The sequence below is a fragment of the Euprymna scolopes genome, chromosome 15 (genome assembly GCF_053919585.1).
Source record: "Euprymna scolopes isolate OS-2025 chromosome 15, ASM5391958v1, whole genome shotgun sequence".
In the NCBI taxonomy this organism is placed as follows: domain Eukaryota; kingdom Metazoa; phylum Mollusca; class Cephalopoda; order Sepiida; family Sepiolidae; genus Euprymna; species Euprymna scolopes.
Window position 1 is genome coordinate 79,370,465 of NC_136496.1, and position 15,391 is coordinate 79,385,855.

Here is a 15,391-nt window from a genome sequence, read left to right on the forward strand (position 1 = left end):
ATCAGAGTATACATCAATTAGGGATGCTGCGTTAATGGCAACTCTTTATACCATGGTATTTCGAAGCCTAATGCTTCTTATCAAAAGAGTAGAAAAGGTGCTAGGTAACATAATAGGGATGCAACGATTTTATACCTTCATTTTCTTTCTTTATTGATTCCTATGTAAGCTCCAAAACATTTTGTTGAGCTTTGCATTATCCCGATAAGTCTCCTCTTAAAAAATTGATTTTAATCTCTTCCATAACTCCCCATTTATTTTATATATATAGTCAATGTCCATATAGATAATGTATCACAGGTCATCTACGTTCTGTTTTAATGGATATGTCATCCTCTTGAGAATATTTAGTGAATAATAATTTTTATTGGGAGTCAAAAAGAGGCAGCACAAAGAGAAATATGGAAAGCCAAGAAGGACGCTGGCAAAGCTAGGTTTTTAAATCTAAGAATGAAGTATTCAGGATAGTTAAACAGATAGCAAAGACAAATATGGACAGTTTTGGAGAGAAATGTATTCGAACTAACAATAGGGTGTTAGCAACAAATAAATAGGACAATAGAATGATGCATGGAAATACTATGATGAAGTTTTATGGAACCGTGAGAATCTAGAAGTCTTTGAAGCAGAATCTTGTCCAGTTATAATAATTTAGACAGAAATGATACGGAAGCTGTAAGATAAAGAAGGGTAATGTTGAATGATCCTCAGGTGTTTTTGCATAAATGTTGAAAGTTGCGGATGAAACAGGCATTGAGATGATCACAGACTAAACAAATCAGATCATAAAAGAAAAGGTTATCCCCGAAAAATTGGGATCTTAGTACAATTGTGAATTGTTACAAGAGTAAAGGGGAAATACTAGTTACAAAGGCTTAAAATTGATGGATCAGGTCTTAAAAAGCGATTGAGGGAATAATCAAACAGGAAATAAGAAGTCACATAAAATGCAGATTTCTTTTTCTTTCTTCTTTTTTTTTTTTTTTTTTTGCATGGGCAAAGTAACATTTTTGCTATATTTATCCTGAGGCAAATGCAAGTGAAGTACTTTAATAAGAAAAAGAGCTTGGGATCTGGAAGAAGCTTTTGCCCAAATGTCAAGAAAGGTCGTCTAGTGACAAATGAGGAGTAAAGTTTGTACGCAAATGCTCACAGTTGTGTTAGAATTAACAGCTCTAATATTCAAGCGGGAATATATTAAGGCTTTGTACTGAGCACATTGCGTAAGAGGTAGTGACAAAAATGGACCTGAGGAAAAGTGGGATCAATAAAAACCTGACCAGAGATAGGTTACTTTGGGAGTCAATTTCTTAAAAGCCACCCAGTGTATACTAGCATATAAAATGATCATTAAACCATACATGATGATGATGATGATGATGATGATGATGATGAAGAAGAACAACAACAACTATTATTGGAGTAAATTTTTTTAATCGAAATTACTCAAAAAAAAAAAGGATGAGATCACTTGATGTAAGGAGGTAACAAGAACGAAAACTGATTATCGCAAAGACGGGAGATGCTTATTGACCTTAGTCTTGAAAATACCAAGGTTGTAGGTAGAAGGAAAACAGTGAGCAGGAAGAGAGTTCCACAACCTTTCAATCCTTGGAAAGAAGCTACTGGAACAGGAAGCTGTATAATGATGAGGTATTGAAACAGTAAATTGATGAAGACCACTAGACCAAGGAGTCAAACGAGCTGGAACAAAGGAAGCAGAGAATAGATCAAACAATTCTGAGAAACACATGTCATAATAGTAGTGATAAGAAAAGACTGAGACTAGCAACATCACATATGTGAGAGAGAGGTTGCAGTGAAGAAGAAAGAGTGAGGCCAATCAGGTTACAGATACGTTTCTGCATCTTATCAAGAACCTTCAAAATGGACAGATTCACCGACCCAAATTTGACAACAGTATTTCATAGATAGTAGATTTGTAGAGATAGAGAATATTCTCGGGTGTGAGAAAGTGCTCAGAGTGATGGAGAGAACCGATTTAGAAGCAGCAGAAAGAGCAATGGCTTTAATATATGACGTGCAAGAAAGATTTGATGAGAAAAAAAGACCAAAAAGTTTTAGAGTGGATTTCTAATCAAAACCAGCACTATCCATGAGAATCTCATGAAGAAAGAGACATGTCTACAATTGAAGGTACGAATTGATTAAACAAAACGAGCTATTTATAGCTAGGCTAGAATTGACACATTAGAACAACAACATTAGATGAAAAAGGAATAAAGCTATAGTTTAAATATGGTAACATTTTTTTTTTTTTTACACAGTGATCACCACTTATCAAGGCCCGGAAGCCACTCAGGGATAAGGGTTATTGCAAGTACATTACGTTAGTGAGGAGATTTTATGAAGTGTTTAATTAGGGGGGGGGCGATTCATTAGGAATTTGTTAACATTAGACTTGAAGACATCCAAGTTGTAGTCCGGAGGGAAGCAGGCAGACGGAACAGAGTTCCACAGACGTGCAGTTCTAAGAAAGAAGCTTTGCTCATGAAATCCGCGTTTTGATTTAGGCACAGATATAGAGTGGGGAATATTTTTCACAGTGGATTCAGCTGGACGGGTGTTTTTCATGAAAGATTGGCGAGGGGGGACCAGGGATTGGAGTTCAGACGAGCACCTGCCATGAAAATAACGATAAAACAAGGATAGGCTCGCAACATCTATTCTTATTGCTAGATGATTGCTTCAAAATCTTCAGTTATGCTTGGTCATCTTTTCATTTTAAAATTTGGGGGACTTTTTACATCTCTGGTTGACAACCTTCGTTGAATAAATGAAAAGAATTTGTTTATGCTATGAACTTTTTTATCAATATTGCTAGGAGTAAATCAAATATTTCATTTTACAAGTATGCACAATTTCATTGGCTATTCCTCTGACTAATGTTTAATAGAAGACTTTTCTTTGATTTGGTTGTTTTGTTTTATGGCATATCATCAACCCTTTTGGAGTTATTTAATACCAAATATGATCATTTTGGTAAATTGAGGATCTAACGCCTCAAAATATCCTCCTCCTCTGCCACTAGCAGAAGAGAAGGTGGCATCAACAACTTAATAAATGATCTTTTTCAAAATTTAAAAATCTTTCTTCTTTCCGGTTGTGGTGAAATTTTCGTTATAACATGAGAATTTTTCTCACAGAGACGATCGAGTATGAAGTTCCTCAGCCACAAGAGGAGCGTGGGAGGCATGAGATATGATTTAACTTTTAATGCATCTAAAACCAAGCTTCTCTCTTTACACCATCAACGTTCTGATCCCCATCTGGCATCAATTGAAATGAATGGCTCTCGTCTTGGGGAGGCCTCAAGTTTTAACAAGCTTCTGGGCTTGACCTTTACTCCTGATCTGAAATGAAACACATACATCAAATCTGTTGCCAAGGCCGCTGGAAAAATAGTTGGATCTTTCTATCGATCCAGTAGATATCTCACTGCTGATGCTATTCTCTACCTATATAAGAGCCAGGTACGTCCAAGGATGAAATACTGTTCCCATATCTGGGCAGGAGCTGCTAGAAAGAACTTGTCCTGCCTTGATAGAGTTCAAAATAGACTTTGTAACCTCGTAGGAGATGTCCTTTTCTCTTCCCTGCAACCTCTTCCTCACAGAAGAGATGTTGCGAGTTTGTCTCTGCTTTATCATTATTTTCATGGAAAGTGTTTGACTGAGCTTCAATGTATGGTCCCCTCTCACCAAACTTTCACAAGAAACACTCGTCTAGCTGTAAACACTATCAATAATCCCCCCCCCCGCTCTTTATCTGTGCCTAAACGTAAACGTAGATTCCATGAACAAAGCTTCTTTCTTAGAACTGCACGACTGTGGAATTGTCTTCCGTTTTCCTGCTTTCCAGCTGACTACAATATGGTTGTCTTCAAGTCCAACATAAACGAGTTCTTGATGAGCCGTTCCACTTGTTAACATTACTAACGATATTGTCCAATTGACTACTGTACACTCTTAACCCTTATCCTCGAGTGGTCTTTGGGCCTTGATAAGTGGTTATGCTTATGTAAAAAAAAAAAAAAAAATGTGCTGTTATGATTTGTTGGTTTGCATCTGATAAGAAACATTTTATTTGATCATGATATGTGAAACATTAGATCTCCCTTAGAGGGGAGATATATGCAATATGTTGATGAGTACAAATTTTTATTCATATCTATCTATATAAATAAAATAGTAGATGTATATGTGTGTGTGTGTGTAAATATTTAACCGATAAACTCTTAAACTGCTGGTCACATAACACTGAAATTAACAGGGAATAGCAATCATACACTAAAGATGGTTTATAATTTTTGTTTGGATGGACGACTAACGCGTACAGACATGTATCAACAAGTTAAAATGCAAAAATGTTCATTTCAACTTGCCAGCATATTTTTACTTCTTTCTACAAGTCGTTTAATATCAAATCTTTATTATCTATCTCTCGATAGCTATATCGGTATGAGATGGGGCCGGAGCGCTAAATGTTTTGGTTTCGATTCTAATTCTTTTAAAAACTTCTGAAATCACTACTATATATTAGGTACAATATAATATTCAATAAAGAATTGGCTCTGTAATAATAAAAATCTGCATGAATTAAAATATACATTTAAGCATATTTTACGACCCCCCCCCACTATTAGTCAATACAATCCCAGGGTTTATGTTTATTAAATTGCACTTTCCACCTCTATCCCTTAAGATTTTCTTTCAACTAAAATGAGAGCTAAATGTTTTGGTTTCAAAAATGTTTCAAGTTTTATGGGGTTTTTTCTAAACTGATGGCACCCAAGTAATTTAAAAAAAAAAAAACTTTTGAAACCACTATTATATATTAGGTACAATATAATATTCAATAGAGAATTGGCTCTGTAATAATAAACATGAAATCTGCTTGATTTAAAATATATTTAAGCATATTTTATGACACGGCAAGCCCCCCCCCCCCGCTATTAATCAATAAAATCCCAGGGCTTATGTTTACTAAATTGTCCCTTCCCCCATCCATCCCTTAAGATTGTCTTTCAACTAAAATTTAACAATAATTAGATGGAACGGTTGTAATGAATAAAATTTTAAAAAAAAAAAAAAACTTGCTGACAGGAAATCTAAATAGTTGGCCAAACTTTGAAATGGAAAAGTAATAACACTTTAACATTGCATTATACTAGCAGGCTGCCCGGCGTTGCCCGGTCATAAAATATACATAAATATTATATTTTAATTCATACAGAAACTGAGGCATGTGCATGCGAGCATTATATTTTTTTTAAACAGTTCATTACTTGTAAGTAAAAAAAAAATCGAGCTGAGATCGAAACCAAAACCTAAAGACAATGAGTCAAGTACAATAACTATTAGGCCAGCTTGACACCATCTTTAAAGTGTTCTCAAAAAATCTTATTCTTAACATAAAGAAGCTGCTGTGTTTCTCGACAGCGCATGCACAGTTGACGAACAGAAAAAATTCTGACGACGCCCATGTATCAATTTACTAAGTTTGATCTGTTAGCAGCCCTTTTTCCAGATGAAAACCAATTAAAAAGTTTTTCACATATCTGAATATCCTATATATACTAAATTTCAAGTCTGTAGATCAAAAATTCGTTGAGTATATAGGTTGAGAAGTGTCCTTACAAACACACACACACATTCTCACTTTTATAGAGATATAGATTAAAAGAAACTTACTTTGTAGTTTGTCATTAAAATGGGTACAAAATCCTGAAAAGAAAAGAAAATTAAAACAAATGTAAAAATTACATCCAGTTTCACGGATGATTGAAACACATTTAATTTATCGATAGCATCAGAAATAAAGATGTAAACACTGATTCATTTTCGTATTATTTGGATTCATCAGACTACTGTTCTCATCTTGAGTGTGATTTTCACAATTTTCGGTTGATGTAACCTCTGACCTTCTTCAGGTATAGCCTGTCAAACTCGGGAATTGGGTTAGCATGTTCTTGTTCCATCAGCCATGACTAGGTAGGTTTTAAATAATTTGTAATTGTATTTTTCGGTCACCCACACTGAGAATTGAACCTTCAACTTTCAGATGAAAATCACTTTTACAATTGATTTTTCCAAGTACTCTAACCACTGCACTACGGTTCCTTTTTCTAGATGAAAACCGATTAAAAAGTTTTTTTTACATGTCTGAATATCCTATATACCAAATTTCAAGGACCCGTGATGCAGTGGATAGAGTACTTGGAAAAATCAATTGTAAAAGTGATTTTCACCTGAAGGTTGAAGGTTCCATTCTCAGTGTGGGTGACCAAAAAATACAATTACTTAGAACCTCTTTCCAGTCATGGCTGATGGGACAAGAGCATGTAACTCCCGTGAAGTAAATAAAGGGTTCCGTTTGAAATCCTGTCCAAATGCTAGAGTTTGACAGAGACATTCCAGAGTTCTACAGGATACACCTGAAAAAGATCGGAGGTTACATCGACTGATATGTTGAGAAAATCACACTCCAGATGAGAACAGTAGTCTGATGAATCCAAATAACACGAATAGCCAATCCTTATCTCAAAAATTCAGAAATATCATTGATTCACATCACCAGAGCTACACCATCGTCTTCTGAAATGGGTAGTTGCCGACAACGGCAACAACATACGATTTTAGATATAGTTGCTTGAGAAATTTAAGTGTAAATTCCATTCGCTTCATTTGAAAATCGGTTCATCTGTTTAGATTATGACTTAGAAAATAGTGTCATCTTACATGTTGTGCTTTAAAACCTAATTTAATTTCAAATACATTTGTGCCAAACGATTTTACAAATCGTTGCTTAAGAAATACAATAGAAAACATTATTCTATGAATAGATTGGATATTGGCTTTTATTTTTTATTCATTTTGAATAAATATAATACAAAAATTTTATCACTATAAAGGTTGCCAAAAAGTTTGTTTTATATCGGCTCAAATGTTACATTTAAGTTTATATTATGAAAACAAATACGGTGTCATCTTAAATAGGAGGTCTTACAACTACATTGGACTTTACATATTCTTGCATCAGAAATAAAGGTGTAAATACTAATTCACTTTATTTTCAAGTTAATTGGACGTTACAGTATTGTAACTATTACATACATTGTACTATTACGTTTTTTGCAGAAAAATAAATGGTATCATTTTAAATATTGTGGGTTACACCAAGACTGGATTTTATATACAGCTGAAAAATTGAAAAAAAAAAGATGAAACGAAACAATATGTAAGGAGGGTGTTCATTGTACAAGTCCACCAATTATTCAAAATTAAATTCCAATATTAAAATATCAAATCCAATCCTTAAGTATCCACATATATATTTCCTTCAGCAAAAAATTGGTAGTGAGAGGGGTTTATTTTATTTATAAACCCAAAATTATTGTGTGCTGTCATTTAAAAATTTTTACAAACACTCCTATAAAAAAAGAAGATAAAAAATCAACACGCAACAGAAATACAATGACTTAAAAGCAATGAAAAAAGAAGAGATAGAATGAACTGCTGCTACATGTCATTAACGCAACTCTAGCTGTTTATTTTATTAGTTGACGATGGAGTCAAGGAATTGGTCCAACATCATTGCAATACTGTTTATAACAGAAAAATAAAGTGTCATCTAAAGTATTATGACTTACAAGATTAGATTTTATATACAGCTGCTTAAAATAGACAACAGCTAATCGCTTTTATTCGCTAGTCGGTCGGAAGTTATAATTACGTTGATATTATTTTACGGAAAAAATCTGATGTCATCTTAGATATTGTACACAACGACTAGATTGAACTTTACTACACAGCTACTCCATCGATGCTTCTATTCAGTCTCAAAAGACAAAGGATACCCCCTGTAGGGGCTGCTGTGCATGTAATTGTGATGTAAGGGTTGCACAATCATCAACCCCATCTCTCCTGAATCGGCACTGTTTCAATCCAGTAGCAAGGAGAAGTCCAGGACAACTGGAAACAATGCCGAGATAAGCAGAGATCACATACAGCACCTGGAAGTCCCAAATGGTCACCCATTTAGTACTGACCGGGTTCAATGTTGCTTAACTTCGGTGATCCAGTGGAAACCGGTGTGTGAATGTGATTATGCTGTACAGTTACTTCAGCTGTTTAATAAACTACTGCTACTACATGTCATCAATACGACGCCAGCTGTTCATGCTTATGAGTCTGGATTATCTGCTGGTGTCAAGGAATTGGTCCATCATAGTTGTGCTACAAATCGATTTGCGAACACACGGTTTGTTTGGTTATTAAGTGAAAAAACATTGCCTGTAACAGACTAACTAAACAGGTCTCCACTAGAGTTTCCGATACACCTGTGACTTGGTCTCATCAGATCGGTCATGCACGACAAGTGTAACACTATATTGACATGATGTTTTCGTAATCAAATGTCCGACTTTTGCAAGTTCATAAAATGTTGCATCATTCTTTTTTCTTTCTCTCAACAAAAGTAGGACTGATCTGGTGATCAGTTATTTAAATTTCATCAACAATACACTTATCCTTATAGTCATCAATAATGATTAAATTATGCATAATAATAAAATTATAATGCATTTAGGGAAGTGTTAGAAGGCTATCATAATGCAAGGAATGGAAAGTTGTTGGTGTCAAAGAGGGAAGAAAAAACAAGTGATTTTCTCTCTATATGTATATATTTACTTGTTTTTTTTGTTTTTTTTTAAATAAATCTTACTTGAAAAGTCAAACTTCTACACAATGATCTAATGTGTGTAACTGTGTCCCATGATATATTTTGAGGAAAATCCTCTTTGTCAAATAGTGAGTGTTTCAAATCTTTTGAAAACAGTATGGACTGGAAATTATATAAATATATATATATATATCCAGTCCATACCGTAATAAAAAGGATTGGTATATACATTTAAATAAGGGGGTGGTCACCAACAATGTGTATTTTTTAACATTATTTTATTAATCCGTGTTTTGGTTTTTCATTGAAAATTATGTTTAGATCATTGTAATAATGTTTTTAAATCATTGAAGACGTTCTGTGAAGCGTCCTCTTCAGAAAGTATTTAAAATGATTAGAATATATTCAAGATGTGTTAAAAACGTAAAAGAACATTTTCCTAGTTCATTTGAAATGTTTCCGAGAGGTGGAAACATGCGTAAATGATTCTACTTTTCATTTGTATGTTCAATTTTATGACTGGTTCATTGGGCTGGACTGATGTCTTATGTTAAAAAATACACATTGTTGGTGACCACCCCTTTATTTATATATACATCTTTCTCTCGGAATTTCTTAACCCAAATTATATATATATATATATATATATATATATATATATATATATATATATATATTTCCAAAGAAAAAAAAAAAAAAATATATATATATATATATATATATATTTCCACAAATATATATATATATATATATTTCCACAGAAATATATATATATATATATATATATATTTCCACAGAAATATACATATATATATATATATATATACACGTATATATATATATACATATATATATACACGTATATATACATATATATATATATATATTTCTGTGGAAATATATTTTCTTATAATATATAGACTACCAATCCTTATTTAAGAAGCTTATAATATGTAGACTACCAATCCTTATTTAAGAAGCTCAATGTAATTACAGAGCAATATAGTGAATAACTGACAAAAGACTATATTCCAAAGTTCATGATGTTAACCATCTTATAATTTATTCCTTTAATTCAGTTGCCCGGACATACAATATGCTTAAACATGATATTTTTATTTATGCAGATTGCATATTGATTATATATTACGAGGAATAATTTTCCCAGTGGACTAATTTGAGGAAAAAATTAAAAAAAATAATAATGATAATGTCATTCATCAAATTCCATCTGTGTTTGTTTACAATATCATGTCAGCTGATATTTGGGCATGACGATCTTAAAAATAGTCTTTCTTCTCTTACAGATAAAAAAGAAGAGTTTTTACAGGGGAATATTTTACGTTAAACAGTGTAAAAATTCTTCTTTTTTTTTATCTATAAAAGACTATTTTTAAGATTGAATTTTTTAGATTTTCGATACTTAGCAGATAAATTTCTGTACAAAACATATCTAAGAACACTGCCAGATATATAAATTACTTTTGTGTGATATTTGCAAAATATAGGCTCAGCTGTTTTGGAACCTATGAGGAAGGAACTCTCTCTCTCTCTCTCTCTCTCTCTTACACACACACACACACACACACACACACACACACACACACACACACACACACACACACACACAAAGTGACTTTTATGTAATAGTAGATATATATATATATATATATATATATATATATATATATATATATATATATATACACATATATATATAACTACTTTATTTACTCACATAAGTTAATATACGAAAGTATAAATTTATGCGTAAACTTTAAATATTTACTTCAACAGTGCTCAATACGTAGGTAGAGCTAGTTAGTAAGTTATAAAATATACATGGTGATTAAGCTACACTGAATATTCCGCATTTCATCCACTCCAGAATTCTTCAGGCTTATGCGAGAATTTTGTGGTTGTCTCGTGTTTTTATATACACACCTTCTATTGAGTTTTTTGTTAGCCAATCAGCTTTCTAGTATCCACTGCATCCTTCCTAATCAGCCAATGAGCAGGCACTTACAGGACAAAGGCCCATTTGACCTCTGACTGATCCGTTCCTTTGTGTTTGCTATTTAGCGTAGATATCTAGTGTCTTGACCTGTTTTAAATCTAGGTTAAGTTTTTTTATATATGTTAGTTTATATATATATATAAATATATATATATATATACATATATATATGTGTGTGTGTGCGTGATAGTTTATGTATATGCCTGTTTATTTATTTATTTTATTTGTTTATTTTCTATTGTTATTGTTAGTTTTAAAATTATTTTGTATCACTATCCTAGAGTAAATTTTATCCTGTGAACACAGTTGTTCGCTATTTCTCTCCTACAGTTTAATAGATGTTGAGGTTCTTTAAAGCATAGGATAGCAAATTTTTTGTGAAGGCATAATCTACATGGGTCGTCTAGGTCTCTACATGTGTTTACTTGTCTTACTATTTTCCATTCGACTACCGGCGAACGTCCGCTTTCCTTGAGTTCCCAGTATTTGTTGGCTAGCGTTGTTTTCATACAGTGTTTTTTTAATTATTGAATGTACTTTTGTGGTTATAATATTGAGTTTTGAAATCTAAAGAAGTCATACCTACATAATATTTCTTGTTATTCAGGTTTTCTTTCAAAAAAAAAAAAAAAAACTTAACCTAGATTTAAAACAATGACAATTTATTACACTTGATTCTTAAAAAATATTGGCTACCCAAACGAATTTTATACTGTTCAATAAAACAATTATTATCATAATTTAATTAATCATTATTTAATTAACTTCATCAGTCAACTTTTTTACACTTAACTAAAAGTGTCATAATATAACTCTAACACCCTCTCTGTCCGAGTGCCAGGCCACATCCGTCGCTATCCTGGTTCACGGGAGCATACTTGTGATGTACTCTTGGCCGTGTTCATCTCTCCCAGCTCACAGAACTATAGATGCAACCCAGCAGGGCTACATTCTTACTTGTCTAGTGGTGGACCCCTCAAGGGTGACCAGACTCTCACTGGTCACTGGAAAATATCTTTCTGCTGCTAAGGGCACGCGAAATATGCATGACCCTAAGTCCGTGTGGCAAAATTGTCGATTTCAGTCGTCACTCTGGCTTTGTGCTGATCCAGTCTATCTCTTTAATCATCTGGCGTCAGGGCATACCTGAAATAAACTGCATCTTCATTCAGGCCGGCAATTGAGAAAGAAAGAAAAACTCGGGTTCATTTTCGTAAAAACCAACAAAATAATTATTCAGAAATCATTTTACACTTGTTTATAGTCGAGTTCTTTGATCCATGCTTCATTAGTTCCTCTAATTAATTTCCCAGCTAAGAACAAGAGCTTTTCAACTTAGCTCTTATGAGGGTTTCGCCCCCCCCCCCCCCGGCGGGGTGAAAGCGATGTGGACGCCTCAAATGCCAGCCAGTAAAAGGGACCCTAACTCTAAAAAACCAATCATTTTTATCAAATCAGAAATTCCTCCCTCTACCTTTTTGGAGTTATTCTTTCTTTTCTCTTCTCTTTCTCTTCGTTCCCTATTAATTTATTCCCCTTCTCGGCTTTATCTATACCAATTTTTAACCCTCATTGCACTGAGGTGTTAACTTATCATGTAATTAGGAGTTATTAGTCACCCCAGCTGTCTTCCATATCGCTCAACAGAGGTTTTAAAAACAACCTTTTCGTCCCTGTTATTTGTGCCAATCCAGCGATGCATTTTGAGAATGCTGGCAATGGTCCTGTTGTCATAACTTGGATTGGTAGAAAGCATGAGTTGTACAGTGGCACATCTCCGATCTTGCTCATTGAACATTGTGTCACTTTCAGATATAATAGAAAGCTCCTATCACTCTTGTATGCAACTGGCCAACTAGTAGATGGTCTGCACCAAAAAAAGAACACTGGTTTTCATCAAATGGAAATGGAATCATGTCGTCTTTTCTAGGGCGACTGTTATCACTCCACTCTATACAGGTATCAAATGATATGATAGAGAGATGATGTCATGTGCTTGGAGGATAGAACAGAGTTTCTAGTCAGTCAGGAAGCAAAAGAGGCAATATGCATCCGACAATGTAGAGAACCAAGTGAATGTTGCCTTAAGACTTTGCCTGTGCATCATTAGAAATAAGTAATCATTTTGGGGAGGCTCCATGTTTTGACAAGCTTCTGGGTTTGACCTTTACTCCTGATCTGAAATGGATAAGGTACATCAAGTCTGTTGTCAAGGTCGCTGGAAAGATGGTGGGATCCTTCTACCGCTTCAGAAGATATCTCACTACTGATGCAATTCTCTATCTATATAAAAGCCAAGTACGTCCAAGGATGGAATACTGTTGCCATATCTGGGCAGGAGCTGCTAAAAACAGCCTATCTTGCCTTGACAGAGTACAAAATAGACTTCGTGGCTTAGTGGGGGATGCCCTTTTCTCTACCCTGCAACCTCTCTCCCACAGAAGAGACGTTGCGAGCCTATCCTTGTTTTATCATTATTTCCATGGCATGTGCTCGTCTGAACTCCAATCTCTGGTCCCCCCTCGCCAATCTTTCACAAAAAACACCCGTCTAGCTGAATCCACTGTAAAAAATTTCCCCCACTCTTTATCTGTGCCTAAATCAAAACGTGGATTCCATGAACAAAGCTTCTTTCTTAGAACTGCACGCCTGTGGAAGTCTGTTCCATCTGCCTGCTTCCCACCTGACTACAACTTGGATATGTTCAAGTCCAACGTTAACAAATTCCTAATGAACCGCCCCCTTAAGTAAACACTTCATCAAATCTCCACACTAACGTAATGTACTTGCAGTAACCCTTATCCCTGAGTGGCTCCGGGCCTTGATAAGTGGTGACCACTGTGTAAAAAAAAAAAAAAAAAAAAAAAAAAAATGATAATGGTCTCTTTTCCCATGAACAACCTCTCTAAATAAAACCGTTGAAAGATCAACAAGTGTCCATTGTGATTCCATGTATGAGTAGATTCGTTAAGCTGAAAAGGAATGACAATCAGAGAATGAAGACTAATGTCCGTGCAGGTATGTAAAAAGACTTTGTTTCGTTGATTTGTTTTCTTGATCGCTTATGAGCGAAAACACATGTGTACCCTACACGTTTGTTGGAGACGACGCATGCAAGCAGTTTTGTTTTTACCATTTCTTCACAATTATTGAGGAAGGAGAGTACTTCTGGATTTCTTTTGGTATTATACTTTTTTGCAGATATGTTATGACTGACTGATGCCTCTGTTCATTTATTAGATTTGTCATACACCTCTCACCTGAACAGAAATACGAATTAGCTCTTCTAATTTTACGAGAAACTAGCAGGGCTATCCGGCATTATTCAGGGAAAAAATGTCATATAACTTTTATCTCTCTCTCCCTCTCTTTTTCCTTATTCCCCTTTCTTCTTTGCCCAGCCCCTTCCTCTCTGTGGACATGCACACACACACACACATGACAAGATAAGGGAAATAAATATGAAAAGAAATCAAAGTTATTTCCCTTTACATAACATTACCAGAACATTTTGAATGATTTTTGATTTGAAAAAAAAAAAAATGAAGAGAAAAAGCATACAATACCTGTTTTATTTTATTCTTAATCTCAGCTAATTTTCCTCCACGAAGGAATTCCATCCCAGCAATAAATGAAGTTAAAAACATCGGAGCGAAGCATCCCTATAGAAGCAAAGACAAATTTAAGAAATTATAAACAAAATGAGTTTAATATTCTAAACAAGGCCTGAACTTTATATTATTTACATATCTTGAACGTTTTTTTTTTTTTTTTTTTTTTACAAAGTTTGGGTTGTCAGTTGGGACAATTAATTAAAATTGGGAACCTGTTTTGAATTTGTTTTTAGTATTATAAAAAAATATATTACTCTATGAAATATAAAATGATCTCTTTATTTTTATCTTTTTAGAAAAATAGAATGATTTTTTTTTTATCTTAAACTGTTTGCTGCAGACTTCGAGTTGCCTGTTCTTCTAATTCAGCAGAAAATTTAGTCTCCTTTTGCCACGCTATTTCATGGCAGATTTTTAAAGAATTAGTATCTGAAGATTAGAGTAAGTGTAGATTCTGCATTTCAATCATTTTAGTATATGAAAGGAACAAGTTTAGCTTGTCACTGTATTTGATGTCACTCAAGTTCCACACATTTTAAGTAAAAATAAAATAACAGAACATGGAATTTTTCAATCGAGTTCGTTCAGGAAAACATTTTTTTTCCTTAAAAATAAAAAGTATAAAATTCCGTTTATATTTATTTTTGATAAAATAAAATATTTATTTCTAACAAAAACTGAATACTCGTAACTTTTCTAAAAAAAATGAAAAGCACAAAAATGTTTACATCTCATTAATGCAATGCTATATGCAAATTATTTCACCAACAATTTCCTGCCTCATTTTGGGAAGGTTGAATGCACACTTTACGAATATTTATCAAAAACCAAGCTGGATTCACATCCCAATGTTGCCCAAGAAAGTGAAGAAATCAAGAATCATACCTCCGCTTCTAGTAAATTGACTGCAAAGTACCAAAAAGACTGTTTTTATCTAAAATTAGCAAGGAAACCCGACGTTGCCCCGGATTGAATGATGATCAATAAATGTTTCACACTCCCATATTCTTATTGTCATCGAAATCGGTGAAATCGCCCATTTTTTCAATCAAATTGA

At 33.9% G+C, this 15,391-nt stretch overlaps 1 protein-coding gene across 5 annotated transcripts in view; it reads right to left on the reverse strand.

Annotated features, from left to right (window-relative positions):
* The window catches only part of LOC145293935 (mitochondrial inner membrane protein Mpv17-like), a 146,083-nt gene that overhangs the window by 12,875 nt on the left and 117,817 nt on the right, over window positions 1–15,391 (reverse strand). For all 5 annotated transcript variants that reach the window (XM_080140776.1, XM_080140774.1, XM_080140777.1 and 2 more), the window contains exons 4-5: window positions 14,287–14,382; window positions 5,715–5,747 (exon numbers count right to left, since the gene is read on the reverse strand). In XM_080140776.1, the coding sequence (XP_079996902.1) occupies window positions 5,715–5,747; window positions 14,287–14,382 (129 nt within the window). The remainder of the gene's footprint in view (window positions 1–5,714; window positions 5,748–14,286; window positions 14,383–15,391) is intronic.